Genomic DNA, 19,202 nt, shown 5'->3' with positions numbered 1-19,202 from the left:
GCTCAGAGACAGCCAGTACCAGAGATAACTTTTATCTGAATGACCGACCTATGTATATGGCAGGTAAACATCTAATTACCAAACATCTGGTCTTCTTATAGTCCTGTGAATTACCCTACTCCACTTTGAAGCCCCAGGCCCCTACCACATTCCTTAGCTCAGGATGGCATATATGCCTCAACTGCCCAACTTGCTCTTGGGTCTTATATTCTTATAGGGGTCCCGTACATACTAAATTAATTTGTTTTTTTCCTGTTACCCTGTCTTATGTCATTTTTTTTTTTAATAGACCAGGCAAAGAACTTAGAAGGGTAGAAGGAAAATTTTTCCGCCCTGGCAAAGGCAAAGATCAAACAACAGTTTTCACTAAACTGTGATTCCCCAAAAGGACATTTGATTCTAGGTTAGATCTCTTCAAACGTACCGATACCACCCAACATTCTCCAATTGTGAAGGGCAAATTTATCTGATAACAGCTAAACAGTTATGCATTTTATTACTCAAGAATAATCTTGACAATAGGGAAGAGAAGGCCCAATTTATTGTTGTTTTGTACAAAAATTACAGATTCCAAATAATAAAAAATTTGGAATGAACAATGAAACCCTTGCTTCCCAGGTGACATTGGGGATGTTCTTCAATTTTGCATTTTTCCTTTGTACACATGAGGATAATAATTCTAATTACATTTCAGATGAAAGAGTGTAGGGCAAATAAGTCAGCATAAATCCAAAAGAATATTTGCTAAATCTACTTTAGAAGTATTTGAAATCATTTTCCTATTCAAGTGGTACAAATGAAATTCATATCCCTAAAATGAGAAGTTTCACTGAAGCGGCAAGACACAAAGAAACACTCACACTTTTACCTCGCCAAGAGAAATGTAGAACTTTTTCATAATTATAGCATCATCTTCTTCAACAGGAGGAGGTGGTGGAGTGGTTGGTTTTTTCAGGACCCAGGGAGAAAAATCTGCACCTAAGGTGATATTCATGCCTGATTCACTCCATCTTACTTGTGAAACCAATCTGGCTAACCTGCATTTCAGAAATCATACAAACTAGAAATAAGTTTCAAATATGGTAGAATTCAGGAAAAAAAAAAAACCTAAAATTTTGTTTTATGTATTCAAATCAATCTCCCGTCCTAACTCTGCAGGATGATTCTCTTAGGATCTGCTAAAATTAATGGCTTATTCATAGAATTACTAATTAATAATTATTCTGTTTTAATTTATTTTATTTTTATTTAAAAAAACAGTTGTTCTAAGCAAAAGTCAAATTTTAGTAAAACTTCAGAATGTTTAGGTACTTCAACTTTAGAAGTCAGGGAGCACAAAAGAAAAACATGGCCCTGCACTACAACATTCTGTCTTTTTTATGACACTCATATTCATTTTTTAACACCCTGAACATAAATACCTTTACAGAAGTAGAAAAAAATTTTAAATATAATGATCAAAGAAGCAGAATTGAAATACATTTATTAGGTACTGTTTCTACAAAATCTCTTTGCAAAAGTTAAGTGATTTTTACCAATGTTCTATCTTATACTATATAGCAAGTGGAATATAAACTCAAATGAGTTTAAAGGTATACGATTTTATTAAGAAAGTACAGAAAAATTATTTTTGGTGAAAAAAATCATTTAAAAATATGTATATTGATGGGATTACAATACCTGTATTCAAAGTAGCAATCACTTTCCAGAAATGCTGGAAGTCTTTCTTTTTTGACCCAGTGAATACCTTGTTCACGATTGAGACACTATTAGAGGACAAGTGAAAAAGAAAAAGTGTGTCAAAGAAATTCACCATTCAGGATAATGATGGCCTAATCACTAGAGCAATATTACCTCTAGCTCTTACAGGGAGGCCTGCCTGTACCTTCTATTTGGACAGGAGAGAGTAAGAACCCTGAGTCACAAGTACTTCTTCAATTCTCTCAACAACCCTATATCAACTATTATCTACGTTTTACGGATTAACAAGCTGAATCCAGAAAATTAAGTAACTTACTGAAAGAGTGACAAAAAATTCAGTCTCAGTATTTTCACAGTCATAAAATGGGTTAAAAATAATCACAAACAGAAAAAGAACTAACCAGAAAACTTGGTAAGACTGCTAGAGTAACTGCAAGCCCTTTGTCCTTCCAATTTTAGGAAATTATGTTAAATATTTAACATCACCAGGCATGATCATCGAGGATACCAAGGTTAACAAGAAAGAGAAGGCCCTTCCTTTAAGGAGTTTGCAGATAATTCAATAAGCAATAATAACAGAGTGCTGTAAGCACCAGAAGTTCAGGATTCTGTGGGAGGCCACATGGGCACGAAAACCAGCAAAGGTTTCCCACAGAACATGACTAGGGGGGCGGGGGCACAGAGTCAACATGGAGGAATAGGAGGATGTGGAGTTCGCCTCTCCCCACAAGTACATCAAGAATACATCTACTGGGCTTCCCTGGTGGCGCAGTGGTTGAGAATCTGCCTGCTAATGCAGGGGACACGGGTTCGCGCCCTGGTCTGGGAAGATCCCACATGCCGTGGAGCAACTAGGCCCGTGAGCCACAACTACTGAGCCTGCGCGTCTGGAGCCTGTGCTCCGCAACAAGAGAGGCCACAATAGTGAGAGGCCCGCGCACCGCGATGAAGAGTAGCCCCCGCTTGCCGCAACTACAGGAAGCCCTAGCACAAAAACGAAGACCCAACATAGCAATCAATCAATCAATAAATAAATCTTAAAAAAAAAAAAAAAAAAAAGAATACATCTACAAATGGAACAATTCTCACAGAGCACCTGCTGAACACTAGCAGAGGACCTTGGACACCTAAAAGGGCAAGAAAAATCCTCACGCAACCGGGTAGGACTTAAGAAAGAAAAAAAGAAGAGGAAACAGGACGGGACCTGCACCCCTGCAGGGGAGCTGAAAGAGAGGAGAGGTTCCCACACTCAGGGAAGCCCTCTCACCGGTGGGGAGACCAGCTGGGACAGAGAGGGAGCTTCAGGGGCTCGGAGGAGAGGGCAGCAAGCAGTCTGTGGCAGACAGGACAGAGTAAGACCTACACGGATGGTCCAGCTGGTCCGTGCCGCAGCCCTGAGCTCCCCAGACCGAGTCCTGTGTCTGCTGGGACGGAGCGGGGCTGCATGCTGGAACATGGGGTTTGGAGAGTGGACTCAGGAAGGGGACAGCTGTTGGCTGTGAAGGGACAGCCTGAAGGGACGGGAGTAAGGAGCTTCACGATTGGGAATGTTCGTGGAAGAAGCCCAGGCCGCCATAGAAGCGGAGTGCCATTGTTGAGTGGCACGCAAGGGGTGAGGCCACCATTGCAGCCCCCTTCCCCATGCACTGGCCCCTGCCTCGGGGGGCACTAGTATGGTCACCTGCCTGAGCAGGCTCGCATGCCCCACCCGTCGCCGCCTCCACCCCCGCCCACCTGGGTGGCTGCATGTGCTCTGGGACAGCCTGAAGAGCAGATGCCAGTGAGAGGAACACATACAGAGGTGGGGCTGAAACCACAGCTGAGCCCCAAGGGCAATGCAACTAAGGAAGAAGAGCTGAAATCTCTCCTCGAGGCTGCAGGAACCACGGATTTACACCCCCGCTGTCGGCATTGTAAACTCAGCAACTGAGGAACGTCCAAATGGACGAGGGCTCCCGTAGCTGAGACGGGTCTAGCTTTAGCAGCTGTGGGCTTTGTGGGCACGTACACACGGGGATTGGACCAGGCCAGAATCTGAGCTGCCTCCACAGCTACCACAGTGGGTCCAGGTACACGACTACTGCAGTCCTGGGATATGACTTCAGTGGATCTGCACTGGTGGCCTGGTGAAAACAACGCCTGAGAGATGCTGGGGCCAATTGCCGGCATACCCACGGTTAAGGGGGCGCTGAGAGCAGTTCCAACAACAGTGTAATTTGTGAGCCAACACAATGGGTGAAAAGTGACACAATAGAGTTCACTCACAGGTGAACAGCTCCAGAGAAGGAAAACTCAGTGGCTTCTCTCCCAGTGGGAGTGCTCCAATCTCACCTACTGCAGATTAGAAACACAGCTCAGAAACAGATCTGAGGGTCTCTACTACAACAAGTAGGGAGCAGACCCTGCCCCTGACAGGGAATTAACGACCACAGAGCAAAGAGGAGGCTGCGCTCAATATCCAGTGCAGGCTTAGGTCACCACAACATCAGTCACACCTCCTATCAAGGGATAACGGCCAGCATACACTGAGGAAAGAGGTAGCAGACATCCATACTAAAAACAGCCCTTGCACCAAAAAATATTAAACACACAGAGACTACATAGGGACATTCCCACATAAAAATAGACCTTCAAGACAGTCTCACGGTCAGGCATTAGGAGGAAGAACCCCTGAGTGCAGGAGCTCCACAGGGCTGGAAGAAACAGACACTCTACTCTTGGAGGGTGCACACAAGACCTCGTGTGCGCTGGGACCGAGCACAAAGCAATACCTCCATAGGAATCACAGCTAGACCTGACTAGGGTCTGAGAGGGTTTCCTGGGGAGGCAGGGATTGGCTGTAACTCACTGTCGGGGCAGGGGCACTGGTGGCGGAGGTGGGGTTTTGTGGGCACCAGAGAATACTGGACCCCAGAGAATACTGATCAGTGTGAGCTCTCCTGGAGGTCCCTATTTTGCACTAAGACCTGGCCACACCCAACAGCCTACAGGCTGCAGAGCTGGAATGCTTCAGACCAAACAACCAGCAGGACAGGAACACAGCCCCACCCATCAGCAGACAGGCTGCCTAAAGTCATACTGAGCTCATAGCTACCTAAAACACACTCCTTGTCACAACCCTGCCCATCAGATGGACAAGGCCCAGCTCTACTCACCAGAGGGCAACACCAGTCCCTCCCACCAGGAAGCCTGCATAAGCCCCTGGACCAACCTCATCCACCAGGGGGCAGACACCAGAAGCAATAAGAACTATGGTCCTGCAGCCTGTGGAAAGGAGACCACAAACACAGAAAGTTCAACAAAATGAGATGACAGAGAAATATGTTGCAAAAAAAGGAACAAGATAAAACCCCACAAGAACAACTAAATGAAGAGGAGATAGGCAATCTACCTGAAAAAGAATTCACAGTAATGATAGTAAAGATGATCCAAGATCTCAGAAAAAGAATGGAAGCACAGATCTAGAAGACACAAGAAATGTTTAACAAGGAGCTAGAAGATATAAAGAACAAACAAACAGATGAACAATACAATAACTAAAATGACAAAGCACACTAGAAGGAATCAGTAGCAGAGTAACTGAGGCAAATGAACGAATAAGTGAGCTGGAACACAGAGTGGTGGAAATCACTGCCACAGAACAGAATAAAGAAAAAAGAATGAAAAGAAATGAGGACAGTCTCAGAGACCTCTGGGACAACATTAAATGCACCAACATTCATTTTATATGGTACCAGAAGGAGAAGAGAAAGAAAAAGGACCTGAGGAAATTTTTGAAGATATTATAGCCAAAAGTTTCCCTAACATGAGAAAGGAAACACTCAAGTCCAGAAAGTGCAGAGAGTCCCATACAGGATGAACCCAAGGAGGAAAATGCCGAGACACATATTAATGAAACTGACAAAAATTAAAGACAAAGAAAAAATATAAAGAGCAACAAGGAAAAAGCAACAAGTAACATACAAGGGAATCTCCATGAGGTTATCAGCTGATTTTTAAGCCAGAAACTCTGCAGGCCAGAAGGGAGTGGCACAATATATTTCAAGTGATGAAAGGGAAAAACCTACAACAAAGAATACTCTACCCAGCAAGCTTCTCTTTCAGATTCAACAAAAAAAAAAAAAAAAAAAAAGCTTTACAGACAAGCAAAAGCTAAGAGAATTCAGCACCACCAAACAAGCTTTACAACAAATGCTAAAGGAACTTCTCTAGGTGGGAAAGAGACCAGCAACTTAAAACAACCTTGTACCTATATAGACTGCTATATCAAAACCTCATGGGAACAGCAAACCCCAAAACTGCAATAGATACACAAACAAAAAAGAAAAGGCAACCCAAACACAATACCAAAGATAGTCATCAAATCACAAGAGAAGAGAACAAAAGAGGAAGGGAAGAAAAAAGACCTACAAGAACAAATCCAAAACAATTAAGAAAATGTCAATAGGAACATACATATCAATAATTATCTTAAATGTAAATGGATTAAATGCTCCAAACAAAAGATACAGACTGGCTGAATGGATACAAAACAAGACCCATATATATGCTGTCTACAAGAAACCCATTTCAGATCTAGGGACACAAACAGACGGAAAGTGAGGGGATAGAAAAAGGTATCCCATGCAAATGGAAACTGAACACTAAGGGATTAGAAATCAATTACAGGAAAAAAAAAACTTTAAAAAACACAAACATGTAGAGACTAAATAATATGTTACTAAACAACCAATGGATCACCAAAGAAATAAAAAATACCTAGAGACAAATGACAATGAAAACACAATGATCCAAAACCTATGGGATGCAGCAAAAGCAGTTCTAAGAGGGAAGTGTATAGCTATACAAGCCTACCTCAAGAAACAAGAAAAACCTAAAAAAAAAAAAAGCCTAACCTTACACCTAAAGCAACTAGAGAAAGAGAACAAATAAAACCCAAAGTTAGCAGAAGGAAAGAAATCATAAAGATAAGAGCAGAAATAAATGAAATAGAGACAAAGAAAACAATAGATAAGATCAATGAAACTACAAGCTGGTTCTTTGAAAAGATAAACAAATTGATAAACCTTTAGCCAAACTCATCAAGAAAAAAAAGGAAGATGGCTCAAATCAATAAAATTAGAAATGAACAAGGAGAAGCTATAACTGACATCACAGAAATACAAAGGATCATAAGAGTCTACTAAAAGCAACTATATGCCAATAAAATGGACAGCCTAGAAGAAATGGACAAATTCTTAGAAAGGTACAACCCTCCAAGACTGAACCAGGAGGAAATAGAAAATATGAACAGACCAATTGCAAGTACTGAAATTGAAATGGTAATTTAAAAACTTCCAACACACAGAGGTCCAGGACTAGATGTCTTCACAGGGGAATTCTATCAAACATTTAGAGAAGAGTTAACACCTATCCTTCTGAAACTCTTCCAAAAAATTGCAGAGGAAGGAACACTCCCAAGGTCATCTATGAGGCCACCATCACCCTGATACCAAAACCAGACAAAGATACAACAATAAGAGAAGATTACAGGCCAATATCACTGATGAACATTGACACAAAAGTCCTCAACAAAATACTAGCAAACCAAATCCAACAACACATTAAAAGGATCATACACCATGATCAAGTGGAATTTATCCCAGGGATGCAAGGATTCTTCAATATATGTAAATCAGTCAATGTGATATACCACATTAACAAACTGAAGAATAAAAACCATACGAGCATCTCAATAGATTCAGAAAAAGCTTTTGACAAAATTCAACACCCATTTATGACAAAAACTCTCCAGAAAATGGGCATAGAAAGAACCTACCTCAACATAATAAGGGCCATATACAACAAACCCACAGTAAACATCATTCTCAATGGTGAAAAACTGAAAGCATCTCCTCTAAGACCAGGAACAAGACAAGGATGTCCACTCTCACCACTTTTATTCAACATAGTTTTGGAAGTCCTGGCCATGGCAATCAGGGAAGAAAAAGAAATTAAAGGAATCCAAATTCGAAAAGAAGTAAAACTGTCACTGTTTGCAGATGACATGATGCTATACATAGAAAATCCTAAAGATGCTACCAGACAACAGCTAGAGCTCATCAATGAATTTGGTAAGTTTCAGGATACAAAATTAATGTGCAGAAACCGCTTGCATTCCTGTACACTAACAACGAAAGATCAGAAAGAGAAATTAAGCAAACAATCCCATTCACCACTGCAACAAAAAGAATAAAATACCTAGGAATAAACCTACGTAAGGAGGTAAAAGACTCAGAAGGACTATAAGACACTGATGAAGAAATCAAAGATGACACAAATAGATGGAGAGATATACCATGTTCTTGGATTGGAAGAATCAATATTATCAAAATGACTATACTACCCAAAGCAATCTACAGATTCAATGCAATCCCTATCAAACTACCAAAGGCATTTTTTCACAGAACTAGAACAAAAAATTTTAAAATTTGTATGGAAACAACAAAAGACCCCAGAGAGCCAAAGCAATCTTGAAAAAGAAAAAAGGAGCTGGAGAACTCAAGTTCCCTGACTTGAGACTATACTATAAAGCTACAGTAATCAAAACAGTATGGTACTGGCACAAAAACTGAAATATAGATCAATGGAACAGGATAGAAAGTCCAGAGATAAACCCACACACCTATGGTCAACTAATCTATGACAAAGTAGGCAAGAATACACAAGGGAGAAAAGACAGTCTCTTCAATAAGTGATGCTGGGAAAACTGGACAGCCACATGTAAAAGAATGAAATTAGAACACTCCCTAACACCACACACAAAAATAAACTCAAAATGGATTAAAGACCTAAATGTAAGGCTGGATACTATAAAACTCTTAGAGGAAAACATAGAACACTCCCTGACATAAATTGCAGAAATATCTTTTTGGATCCACCTCCTAGAGTAATGAAAATAAAAACAAAAATAAACAAATGAACGTAATTAAACTTAAAAGCGTTGCACAGCCAAGAAAAACCATAAATGAGACGAAAAAGACAACCAACAGAGTGGAGAAAATATTTGCAACCTAAGTGACCGACACGGCATTAACCTCCAGAATATACAAACAGCTCACGCAGCTCAATACAAAAACAAACATCCCAGTCAAAAAAATGGGGAGGACATCTAAATAGAAATTTCTCCAAAAAAGACATACAGATGGCCAAAAAAGCACATGAAAAGATGCTGAACATCACTAATTATCAGAGAAATGCAAATCAAAACTACAGTGAGGTATCACCTCACACTGGTCAGAATAGCCATCAACAAAACATCTACAAACAGTAAATGCTGGGGAGGGTGTGGAGAAAAGGGAACCCTTCTACACTGTTGGTGGGAATGAAAATTGGTACAGTCACTATGGAGAACAGTATGGAGTTTCCTTAACAAACTAAAATTAGAGCTACCATACTATCCAGTAATCCCACTCCTGGGCATAAACCCTGAGAAGACCATAATTCAAAAAGATACATGCATCCCAATGTTCACTGCAGCATTATTTACAATATCCAGGACTGGAAGCAACCTAAATGCCCATTGACTGAAGAAGAGATAAAGAAGATGTGGTACATATATGCAATGGAATATTACTCAGCCATTAAAAAAGAATGAAACAATGCCATTTGCAGCCACATGTATGGACCTAGAGATTGTCATACTGAGTGAAGTAAGTCAGACAGAGAAGGACAAACATCATATCACTTATATGTGGAATCTAAAAAAATGGTACAAATGAACTTATTTACAAAACCGAAATAGAGTCATAGACGTAGAAACAGTCTTAGGGTTATGGGGGGAAGGGGGAAAGGATAAACTGAGAGATTGGGATTGACATATACACACTACTATTATATATAAAATAGATAACTAATAAGGACCTACTGCATAGCACAGGGAACTCTACTCAATACTCTGTAATGACCTATATGGGAAAAGAATTTGAAAAAGAATACTTGTATATGTATAACTGAATTACTTTGCTGTACACCTGAAACTAACACAACATTGTTAATCAACTATACTCCAATAAAAATTTTTAAAAACTATAATTGACTGGAAGCATGATTAGCTAGGTTGAAGAGGGAAGCAGGAAAGAAATAAAGATAAGTTTAGTTTAATAAATCACAGGGTAAGATTTGAGAGATGGAGGGAGGAAGGCTGGAGAAGTAGGCAGGGCCCTGATTATGAGTAGTCTTTTAAATAACATTATGGAGTTTAGATTTTACCTTGAGGTTGTGAGGGCCATATGAATTTACGGAAGAGTTACTAAGTTGCTATTCATCCTAAGACATTTATACACTATTGTTTCTATTTTGTCTTATATTCACTTTTCCCAGAATTCTAATCAATGCCAGTACCTTGGACACTAAACAAATGCTAATAATAAGTAAAACAACCAATAAAGTACGCATTTCAGTGAGGCAAATGTGTCTGCACTATGTGGCTTCCACTGACTGTCTGCTAAAGCAAAAATTTTGCTGTGATATTAACGTCAGAGTCAACGCAGACCACTGCTATCTCCTTTGAGGAAATCGCAGGCTCACACAGCAGTGCTGCCACCATCTGAGAAGCTAATGTTCTTGAGGGTGCACCTGTGCTCAGCAATGCTGACATGTGGCACCAAGTCATTAGGCTCCCCAGGACTGGAAAACTGAGCAAACAATGGTTTCCTCCTGTTTAGCCAAAAACACCCACTTGCCTTCACCAAAGACTATCTTCTGGGTACTGAAAGAATAGAGGAAACTTTGGAAACAGCCAGCACCTGAACAGTAGCATCTTGTTGACTGTCTCACTGCTTATCAGTGAGATCTGAAGGATATTTGCATCTTGAGTAAGAAGGATTCCACATATGCTACACACTGACAACCAACCACACAGGAGTCTTGAATTCTCATGAGCAATGCATTCAAGGTATCACAGAAAGATACCAGACCGCACATAAAAATCGACATAAACACTTGAGGAATTCTACAAGGCTGTGGAACTAGTCAGTTCATACAAAATCAGTTTGCATAATATTTACCTAATGAACAGTTCACCTATAACTCTTCCCCTTTTGTATGTTTTGCATCTATTTGATCTAAAAATTAAGTGAAAAGTATAAAACAATAAAATCAAAATTGAAGAAAAGTCTTTAGTCAAACTGCTAAAAAATCCTTTCAAGGTGTTTTTAAGTAACTAAAATATAATGACCAAAGAGATACAAAACAACCCTGCCAACCATAGAAGGATAAATTAATAAATACTATAAGAAACACAAAAATAATTTACCTAAAATAAAATTATTTAATCCTTAAAACTAAAAAAAATGTTAAGAAAGAAAAACAGATAACCAAAAGGTTAGGGGAAACTGGCTGTCGGTAAATCATTCTAGAACTACTTCCAATTAGCCATACACAAGCTCTTTAAACTGTCACCAGGATTAGATTAATAAAAATTATATTTAGATGTACGAGCAACTAAATAAAGCATGGCTATCTGCCAATGGACTAGATTTTCTGTCTAGTCATTTACTGAGGTATAAATTACATAGAGTAAAATCCATCCTTTTTAGTACACAGTGCTACAAGTTTTGACAATTACATACAGTCATGTAACCATGACTACAGTCAAGATGTAGAATAGTTCCAACAGCTCCAAACTTCCTCATGACACTTTGCAGTCAATGACTCCCTCTAACCCCAGGCCCTGGCAACCACTGACAGGTTCTCTATATAGTTTTGCCTTTCCCAGAATGTCATATAAATGGAATCAATATAGTATGTAGCCTTTGATTCTGGCTTCTTTCATTTAGCATAATGCATTTGAGATTGATCTATGTTCTTCCATGGATCACTAGTCCATTCCTCTTCATTGCTGAGTAGTACTCCACTGTACTGATGAACCACATTTTATTTATCCATTCCCAGTAAGGAAATTTGGGTTGTTTCTAGCTTTTGGTGATTATAATAAAACAACTAGAGACATTCACATACAGGTTTTTATGTGAACATAACTATTTCTCTTGGGTTAATATATAGGAATAAGATAGGTAGTATGGTATATGTTTAACTTAGGAAGAACTGCCAAACTGTTTTCCAAAATGTAATTTGCATCAACAATGTAAGAATTCTAGATGCTCTGCATCCTGGCTAGCATTTTGTATTGTCAATATTTATTTGTTGTTTATTTTGTACATCATAACAGGTGTGTAGAAATAGTTCATTGTGATGTGTGTATGTGCGAACACTTTTTTTTAATAACAGCTTTGAGATATAGCTTATGTTTCACACAACTCATCCATTTAAAGTATAAGCCAATGATTTTAGTATATTCAGAAACCATCACCACAAATTTAGAACATTTTCATCACCCTCTCCAAAAAACCCATACCCATTAGCAATCACTCTCCATTCATTCCAACTCCTCCACCTCACCTCCCAATGTTGAATGCACTTCTCTTATGACTAAAGATGTTGAGCATCTTTCATATGTGTATTGGTAATTTTTACATCTTCTTTGGAGAAATATCTATTCAGATCCTTTGTCCATTTTTAAATTGGGTTGTCTCTCTATTGTTGAGTTGTAAGAGCTCTTTACACAGTCTAGATACACAGTCCTTATCAGATATATGACTGGCAAATATTTTCTCCCATTCCGTGAGTTGTCTTTTCACTTTCTTTAGACCATAAACGTTTTAAATTTTTATTTATCTATTTTTTTCTTTTATTGTTTATGCTTTTAGTGTGATATCTAAAATATCAATGCCTATTGATCATGAAGACACATGTAATCATGAAGATTTACATTTGTGTTTTCTTCTAAAACATGCTTCATTATTAGTATTTTTTGCATTGCTAGATTCAGTTTGCTTTTTTTGAACTTTTTTGTGTCTATGTTCATGAGGGATATTAGTTTGTAAGCTCTTCTTTTCTTTGAAATTTCTTTATCTAGTGTTGGTATAAGGATAATGCTGGCATCATAAAATGAGTTGGAAATTGATCCCTCTTCTTTTGTTTTTTTTGGAAGAGTTTTCATAAATTTAGTATTACTTCATCTCTAAAGGTTTGACAGAATTCACCAGTGAAGTCATCTGGACCTAGAGTTTTCTTCGTGGGAATCTTCTTCCCCCTAGACTTATTTTTTTGGAGCAGTTTTAGGTTTACAACAAAATTGAGAAGATAAAGATTTCCTATGTATCTCCTGCATCCACACATGCAGAGCCTCCCCCTTTATCAACATCACTCACAGAATGGTACATTTTTTACCAAGAATGAACCTACATTGACACATCATAATCACCCAAAATCCATTGTTTACCTTAGGGTTCCCTCTTGGTGTTGTACATTCTATGGGTTTGGACACAGGTATAATGATATATATCTATCAGTGTAATATCATACAGAGTATTTTCACTACCCTAAAAATCCTCTATGCTCTGCCTATTCACCTCTGGCCCCTGGAACCCCTAGTAATCACTAATCATTTTTATTTTTTTTTTAATATTTTGACGTGCTTGATTTTATTCTGTATTTTTTTTTGAATTTTATTTTATTTATTTTTTTATACAGCAGGTTCTTATTAGTTATCCATTTTATACAAAACCACTAATCTTTTCATTGTCTACATAGATGTGCCTTTTCCAGAATATTATATAGTTGGAATCATACAGTATGTAGCCTTTTTCAAATTGGCTTCTTTCACTTAGAAATATGTATTTAAGGTCCCTCCATGTATTTTTTGTGGATTGAAAGCTCATTTCTTCTTACCACTCTATAATATCCCATTGTCTGGATGAACACAGTTTAGTTATCCACTCATCTAATGAAGGGCATCTTAGTTGCTTCCAAGTTTTGACAATTATGAATAAAGCTACTATAAACATCCATATGCAGGTTTCTGTGTGGGCATATATTTTCAACTCTTTTGGGTAAATAACCAGGGAGTATGATTGCTGAAATGTATGCTAAGAGTATGTTAGTTTTGTAAGAAACCATCAAAATGTCCTCCAAAGTGGCTGTACCACTTTTGCATTTCCACCAGCAATGTATGTGATTTCCTGTTGCTCCACATCTTAACATTTGGTGTTGTCAGTGTTCTGGATTTTGGCCATTCTAATAGGTGTGTACTAGTATCTTACTGTTGTTTTAATTTGCATTTTCCTGATGACATAGAATGTGGACCATCTTTTATATACTTACTTGCCATTTCTATATCTTCTTTGGCCCATTATAAAATCAGGTTGTTTGTTTTCTTATTGTTAGTTTGGATAACAGTCCTCTATCAGATGTGTCTTTTGCTAATATTTTCTTCAAGTCTTTGGCTAGTCTTTTAATTTTCTCGATAATGTCTTATGCAGAGCAGAAATTTTTAAATTTAATGCAATTCAGCTTAACAATGATTTCTTTCATGGATCATGTCTCTGATATTGTATCTAAAAAGTCACCTTACCAAAGGTTATCTAGGTTTTCTGCTGTATTATCATCTAGCAGTTTTATAGTTTTGTGTTTTGCATTTAGGACTATGATCTACTTTGAGTTAATTTCTGTGAAGGGTGTCAAGTCTGTGTCTAGGTTCATTTCTTTTGCATTGGATATCCAGTTGTTGCTGCACCATTTGTTGAAAGGAGTGCTTTTTGAAATAAACCTGCTTTCACTTAAAAATAAAAAGACTGTTTTGCTCCACTGTATTAACTTTGCTCCTTTGTCAAAGATCAGTTGACTATATTTACGGGAGTCTGTTTTGGGGCTCTCTATTCTGTTCCATTGATCTATTTGTGTTTTCTTTCACTGATACCACACTGTATAGGTTAGTGTAACTTTACAGTAAGTCTTGAAGTAGGGTTAGCATCAGTCCTCCAACTCTTTTGGCTCCCTACAAAAAATTTAGAATCAGTTTGTTAATATCCATTAAAAAATTTGCTGGGATTTTAATTGAGATTGCATTGAATCTATAAATCAAGTTGGGAAAAACTGATATCTTGACAATATCAAGTCTTTCAATCCATGAACATGGAATATCTCTATTTGGTTCCTTAATTTCATTCATCAGAGTTTTATAGTTTTCCTCATATAGATCTTGTACATATTTTGTTAGATTTATACCTAAGTATTTCATTTTGGGGGATGCTAGTGGTATTATGTTTATTATTATGGTAAACGGTATTATTATGATAAATGGTATTGTGGTTTTATTTTAAAATTCCACTTGTTCATTGTTAGTATATAGGAAAGCAATTGTCATTTGTATGTTAACCTTGTATACTGCAATGTTGCTATAATTGCTTATTAGTTCCAGGAGTTTTTCCTTTCAGATTTTCTATATAGATGATCATGTCATCTGTGAACAAAGACAGTTTTATGTCTTTCTTCTCAATCTGTATAACTTGTATTTCCTTTTCTTGCCTTACTGCATTAGCAAGGACTTCCATTACAATGTTGAAAAGGATTGGTGGGAGGAGACATCCTTGCCTTGTGCCTGATCTTAGTGAGAAAACTTGAGTTTCTCACCATTAAGTATGATGTAGGAAGATTTTAAACTATGAATCCAATTTCTTTAATAGATTTAGAACTATTCAGATTACATATATCCTTTTGAGTAAGCACTGGTAATTTGTATCTTTCAAGGAATATGTCTGTTTCATTTAATTACTGAGTTTATGGACATAAAGCTGTTTGTATTCCCTTATCTTCCTTTGAATGTCTGTAGTATCCATACTGCTGTCCCCTCTTTCATTTGAGATACTGATCAGTTATTTCTTCTCATATTTTTTCCTCATCATTCTGGCTAAAAGTTTATCAATTTCATTGATTTTTTTTTTCAAAGAACTAGCCTTTATTTTCATTGATTTTCTCTCTTGTCTTTCTGTTTTCCATTTAACTGATTATGTCATTTACTTATTTAATTTGGGCTTAATTTTCTATTTCTAGTTTCCTAAGGTAGAAGCTTAGATCATTGATTTGTGATCTTTAGTCTTTTCTAACATAAGCACTTAATGCTATAAATTTATCTCTAAAGAATTATTTAGTTGCATCCCACAAATTTTATGTTGCATTTTAATTTTTGATCAATTCCCCATAATTTCTAAATTCCCTTGGGACTTACTCTTTGAGCTATGGGCTATTTAAAAGTCTGTTGTTTAATTACATATTTGGGGATTTTCCAGGTGTCTTTCTGTTACTGACTTATAGCTTAATTTTGTTATGGTCAGAGAACTAATTTTGCACAGTTTCAAATCTTTCAAATTTGTTGAAATTTGTATTACAGCCCAGAATTGGTCTATTTTGGTAAATATTCCAAGTGTACTTGAAAAAGACTGTGTACTCTGCAGTTGTGAGGTGAATTATTCTAGAAACATCAATTAGATTGACTGGATTCCTAATGTTGTTCAGATTTCCTATATCCTTACTGATCTTCTGTCTTTTTTTTATTGGATTACTGGGAGAACAGTGTTTAAGTCTTTAACTATAACTACGGATTGTCTATTTCTCTTTTCAGTGCTATCAGCTTTTATTTCATGTATTCTGAAGCTCTTTTGTAAGGTGCATAATTATGGGTTGTTCTGCTTTCTTGGTGAATTGATCCCTTTATCACTATGTGATGTCTCTTTATATCCACAGCAAGATTCCTTGTTCTGAAGTCTACTTTGATATTAATACAGTCACTCCAGCTTTCTTTAAATTAGTAATTATATGGTATAGCTTTTTCCATTCTTTTACTTTCAACAAAATTTTGTATTATATTTAAGGTGATGTTCGTAAAGACAGAAAATATTGGTGGGTCTTTTTTTTAACCCATCTGAATCTGACTCTTAACTGGGGTGTGTAAGTCATTTAAATTTAATGTAATTATTCATGTATATTATTAAGCTGCTGCTAATTACTGATGTGGTTTGCTCAAAATCTACCATCTTGTTTTCTGCTTGTTCCGTATATCCTTTATTTCTTTTTTCCTCATTTTCTGCCTGTTTTTGGTTTGAGTACTTTCTTATTCCTTTTTGTCTCCACTATTATTATATGATTTATACCTCTTTAAAATATTTTAAAATTGTTGTCCTATTGTTTACAATATGTATATTTAATGAATCACAGTCTACCTCAAATATATGGAGTAAGATCACCTTTCAGATCTTTTTGACAGACTGTGTCAAAATACATAACTCAAGTTAAGAAGCTCCTTGTACACAGATATCGAATCATTATGTTGTACACCTGAAACTAATATAATGTTATATGTCAACTGTACCTCAATAAAAAAATAAGAAGCTCCTAATAAACAGTTTTTAACAGTAAAGAAGTAGGTTATAAAGACTTCCATGAAATAAAAAATTTCTGTTCACTGAAGAAAGTGAATAAACCAATAAATATCACTGTCCCAACTAGGGAAAAAAGTTTTTAACTAAATGTTTATACAGTGCTATACTGTCCATAATAGATTTCCTTGTTTTAAATTCAAAACAATGCTGTAACATAGTTGTTATTACTATTTTTACTTTTGTATTTATAAACATTATTTATAAATACTGTTATTAATATTAATACATTTAATTTGATGAAAGTAAACAAGAAACACAGAAATATATCTGAATTCAGTAAAAGAAGAATTGAAGACCTTCCAGGCTGAAGAAGAGCTATGTTTTAAGTATTAGAGATACGTTAGCTTAAAATGTCCATCAGACATTTTAAATCAAGAGAAAACAGTATTGTTAAACATTATTATTTTCATTTGATTCACACAACAAACCTAAGTAGTAGGTATTGAAGGCATCATTTGACAGATGAGGAAAATGAGGCTCATCAAAATGACCTGTATAGGGGACTTCCCTGGTGGCGCAGTGGTTGAGAGTCTGCCTGCCAATGCAGGGGACATGGGTTCGAGCCCTGGTCTGGGAAGATCCCACATGCCGCAGAGCAGCTAGGCCCGTGAGCCACAACTACTGAGCCTGCGCGTCTGGAGCCTGTGCTCCGCAACAAGAGAGGCCGCAATAGTGAGAGCCCCGCGCACCGCGATGAAGAGTGGCCCCCGCTTGCCGCAGCTAGAGAAAGCCCTCGCACAGAAAACGAAGATCTAACACAGTCAAAAATAAATAAATTAATTAAAAAAAAAAAATGACCTGTATAACAGCACAGTGCTAGTAAGGTGAAGAGCCAGTATTAGAACCCAAATCTTTTTATATCATGCTAGGGAGACGAAACTCAGAAGCTGAGAGAATTTAACGCCAGGAAGTCAGAGCCACACAATGTAATTTCAAGATCAGAAATCTCAACCCCGTGCAGTGCAACCTGGGAATACTCAACCTGCACCCACTCCAGCTACAGTTATCTTGCCAGAGCAGCCCTAGCAAGGCATGCCTTGGGAAACCCTGGAATAGGTCTACTCCAACTCCAACCATCCTACCAAGGCAGCCCCAATGCTGTATGCCCTGGGGACACCCCCCATCCCAGTCCACATCCTCTCCAGCTCCAGCTGGCATTCCAAAGCTGCCTAGCACAAGCACCTTACACAAGGAATACTCCTACACAAGGCCACATCTTCAAAATCAGGAGAGGTAGCTGTTTTGCATAATTCACAGAATCAAATACAGAAAGTCACTGAAGCAAGATGGCGGAATAGAAGGACGTGCACTCACTCCCTCTTGCGAGAACACAGAATCACAACTAGCTGCTGAACAATCATCGACAGGAAGACACTGGAACTCACCAAAAAAGATACCCCACATCCAAAGACAAAGGAGAAGCCACAACGAGATGGTAGGAAGGGAGCAATCACAGTAAAATCAACTCTCATAACTGCTGGGTGGGTGACACACAGACTGGAGAACACTAATCCCACAGAAGTCCACCCACTGGAGTGAAGGTTCTGAGCCTCACGTCAGGCTTCTGAACCTGGGGTTCCGGCAACAGAAGGAGGAATTCCTAGAGAATCAGACTTTGAAGGCTAGCGGGATTTGACTACAGGACTTCGACAGGACCGGGAGAAACAGGGACTCCACTCTTGGAGGGCACACACAAAGTAGTGTGTGCATCGGGACCCAGGGGAAGGAGCAGTGACCCCAGGGGAGACTGAACCAGACCGACCTACTAGTGTTGGAGGGTCTCCTGCAGAGGCGGGGGGTGGCTGTGGCTCACTGTGAGGACAAGGAAACTGGCAGCAGAAGTTCTGGGAAGTACTCCTTGGCGTGAGCTCTCCCAGAGTCTGCCATTAGCCCCACCAAAGAGCCCAGGTAGGTTCCAGTGTTGGGTTGCCTCAGGCCAAACAACCAACAGGGAGGGAATGCAGCCCCACCCATCAGCAGTCAAGCAGATTAAAGTTTTACTGAGCTCTGCCCACCAGAGCAACACCCAGCTCTACCCACCATCAGTCCTCCCCCATCAGGAAACTTGCACAAGGCTCTTAGATAGCCTCATCCACCAGAGGGCAGACAGCAAAAGCAAGAAGAACTACAATCCTGCAGCCTGGGGAACAAAAACCACATTCAGAGAAACATAGAAGGATGAAA

The 19,202-nt window shown here is 38.2% G+C and overlaps 1 protein-coding gene across 1 annotated transcript in view; it reads right to left on the bottom strand.

The window, feature by feature from the left end:
• RGS22 (regulator of G protein signaling 22) overlaps window positions 1-19,202 on the bottom strand; it is a 196,896-nt gene that overhangs the window by 111,395 nt on the left and 66,299 nt on the right. The window contains exons 5-6 of the mRNA XM_036830350.1: window positions 1,681-1,766; window positions 869-1,037 (exon numbers count right to left, since the gene is read on the bottom strand). Coding sequence (XP_036686245.1) covers window positions 869-1,037; window positions 1,681-1,766 — 255 coding nt within the window. The remainder of the gene's footprint in view (window positions 1-868; window positions 1,038-1,680; window positions 1,767-19,202) is intronic.

The sequence above is a fragment of the Balaenoptera musculus genome, chromosome 17, assembly GCF_009873245.2.
Source record: "Balaenoptera musculus isolate JJ_BM4_2016_0621 chromosome 17, mBalMus1.pri.v3, whole genome shotgun sequence".
In the NCBI taxonomy this organism is placed as follows: domain Eukaryota; kingdom Metazoa; phylum Chordata; class Mammalia; order Artiodactyla; family Balaenopteridae; genus Balaenoptera; species Balaenoptera musculus.
This window is presented reverse-complemented; position numbering and strand designations above follow the sequence as displayed.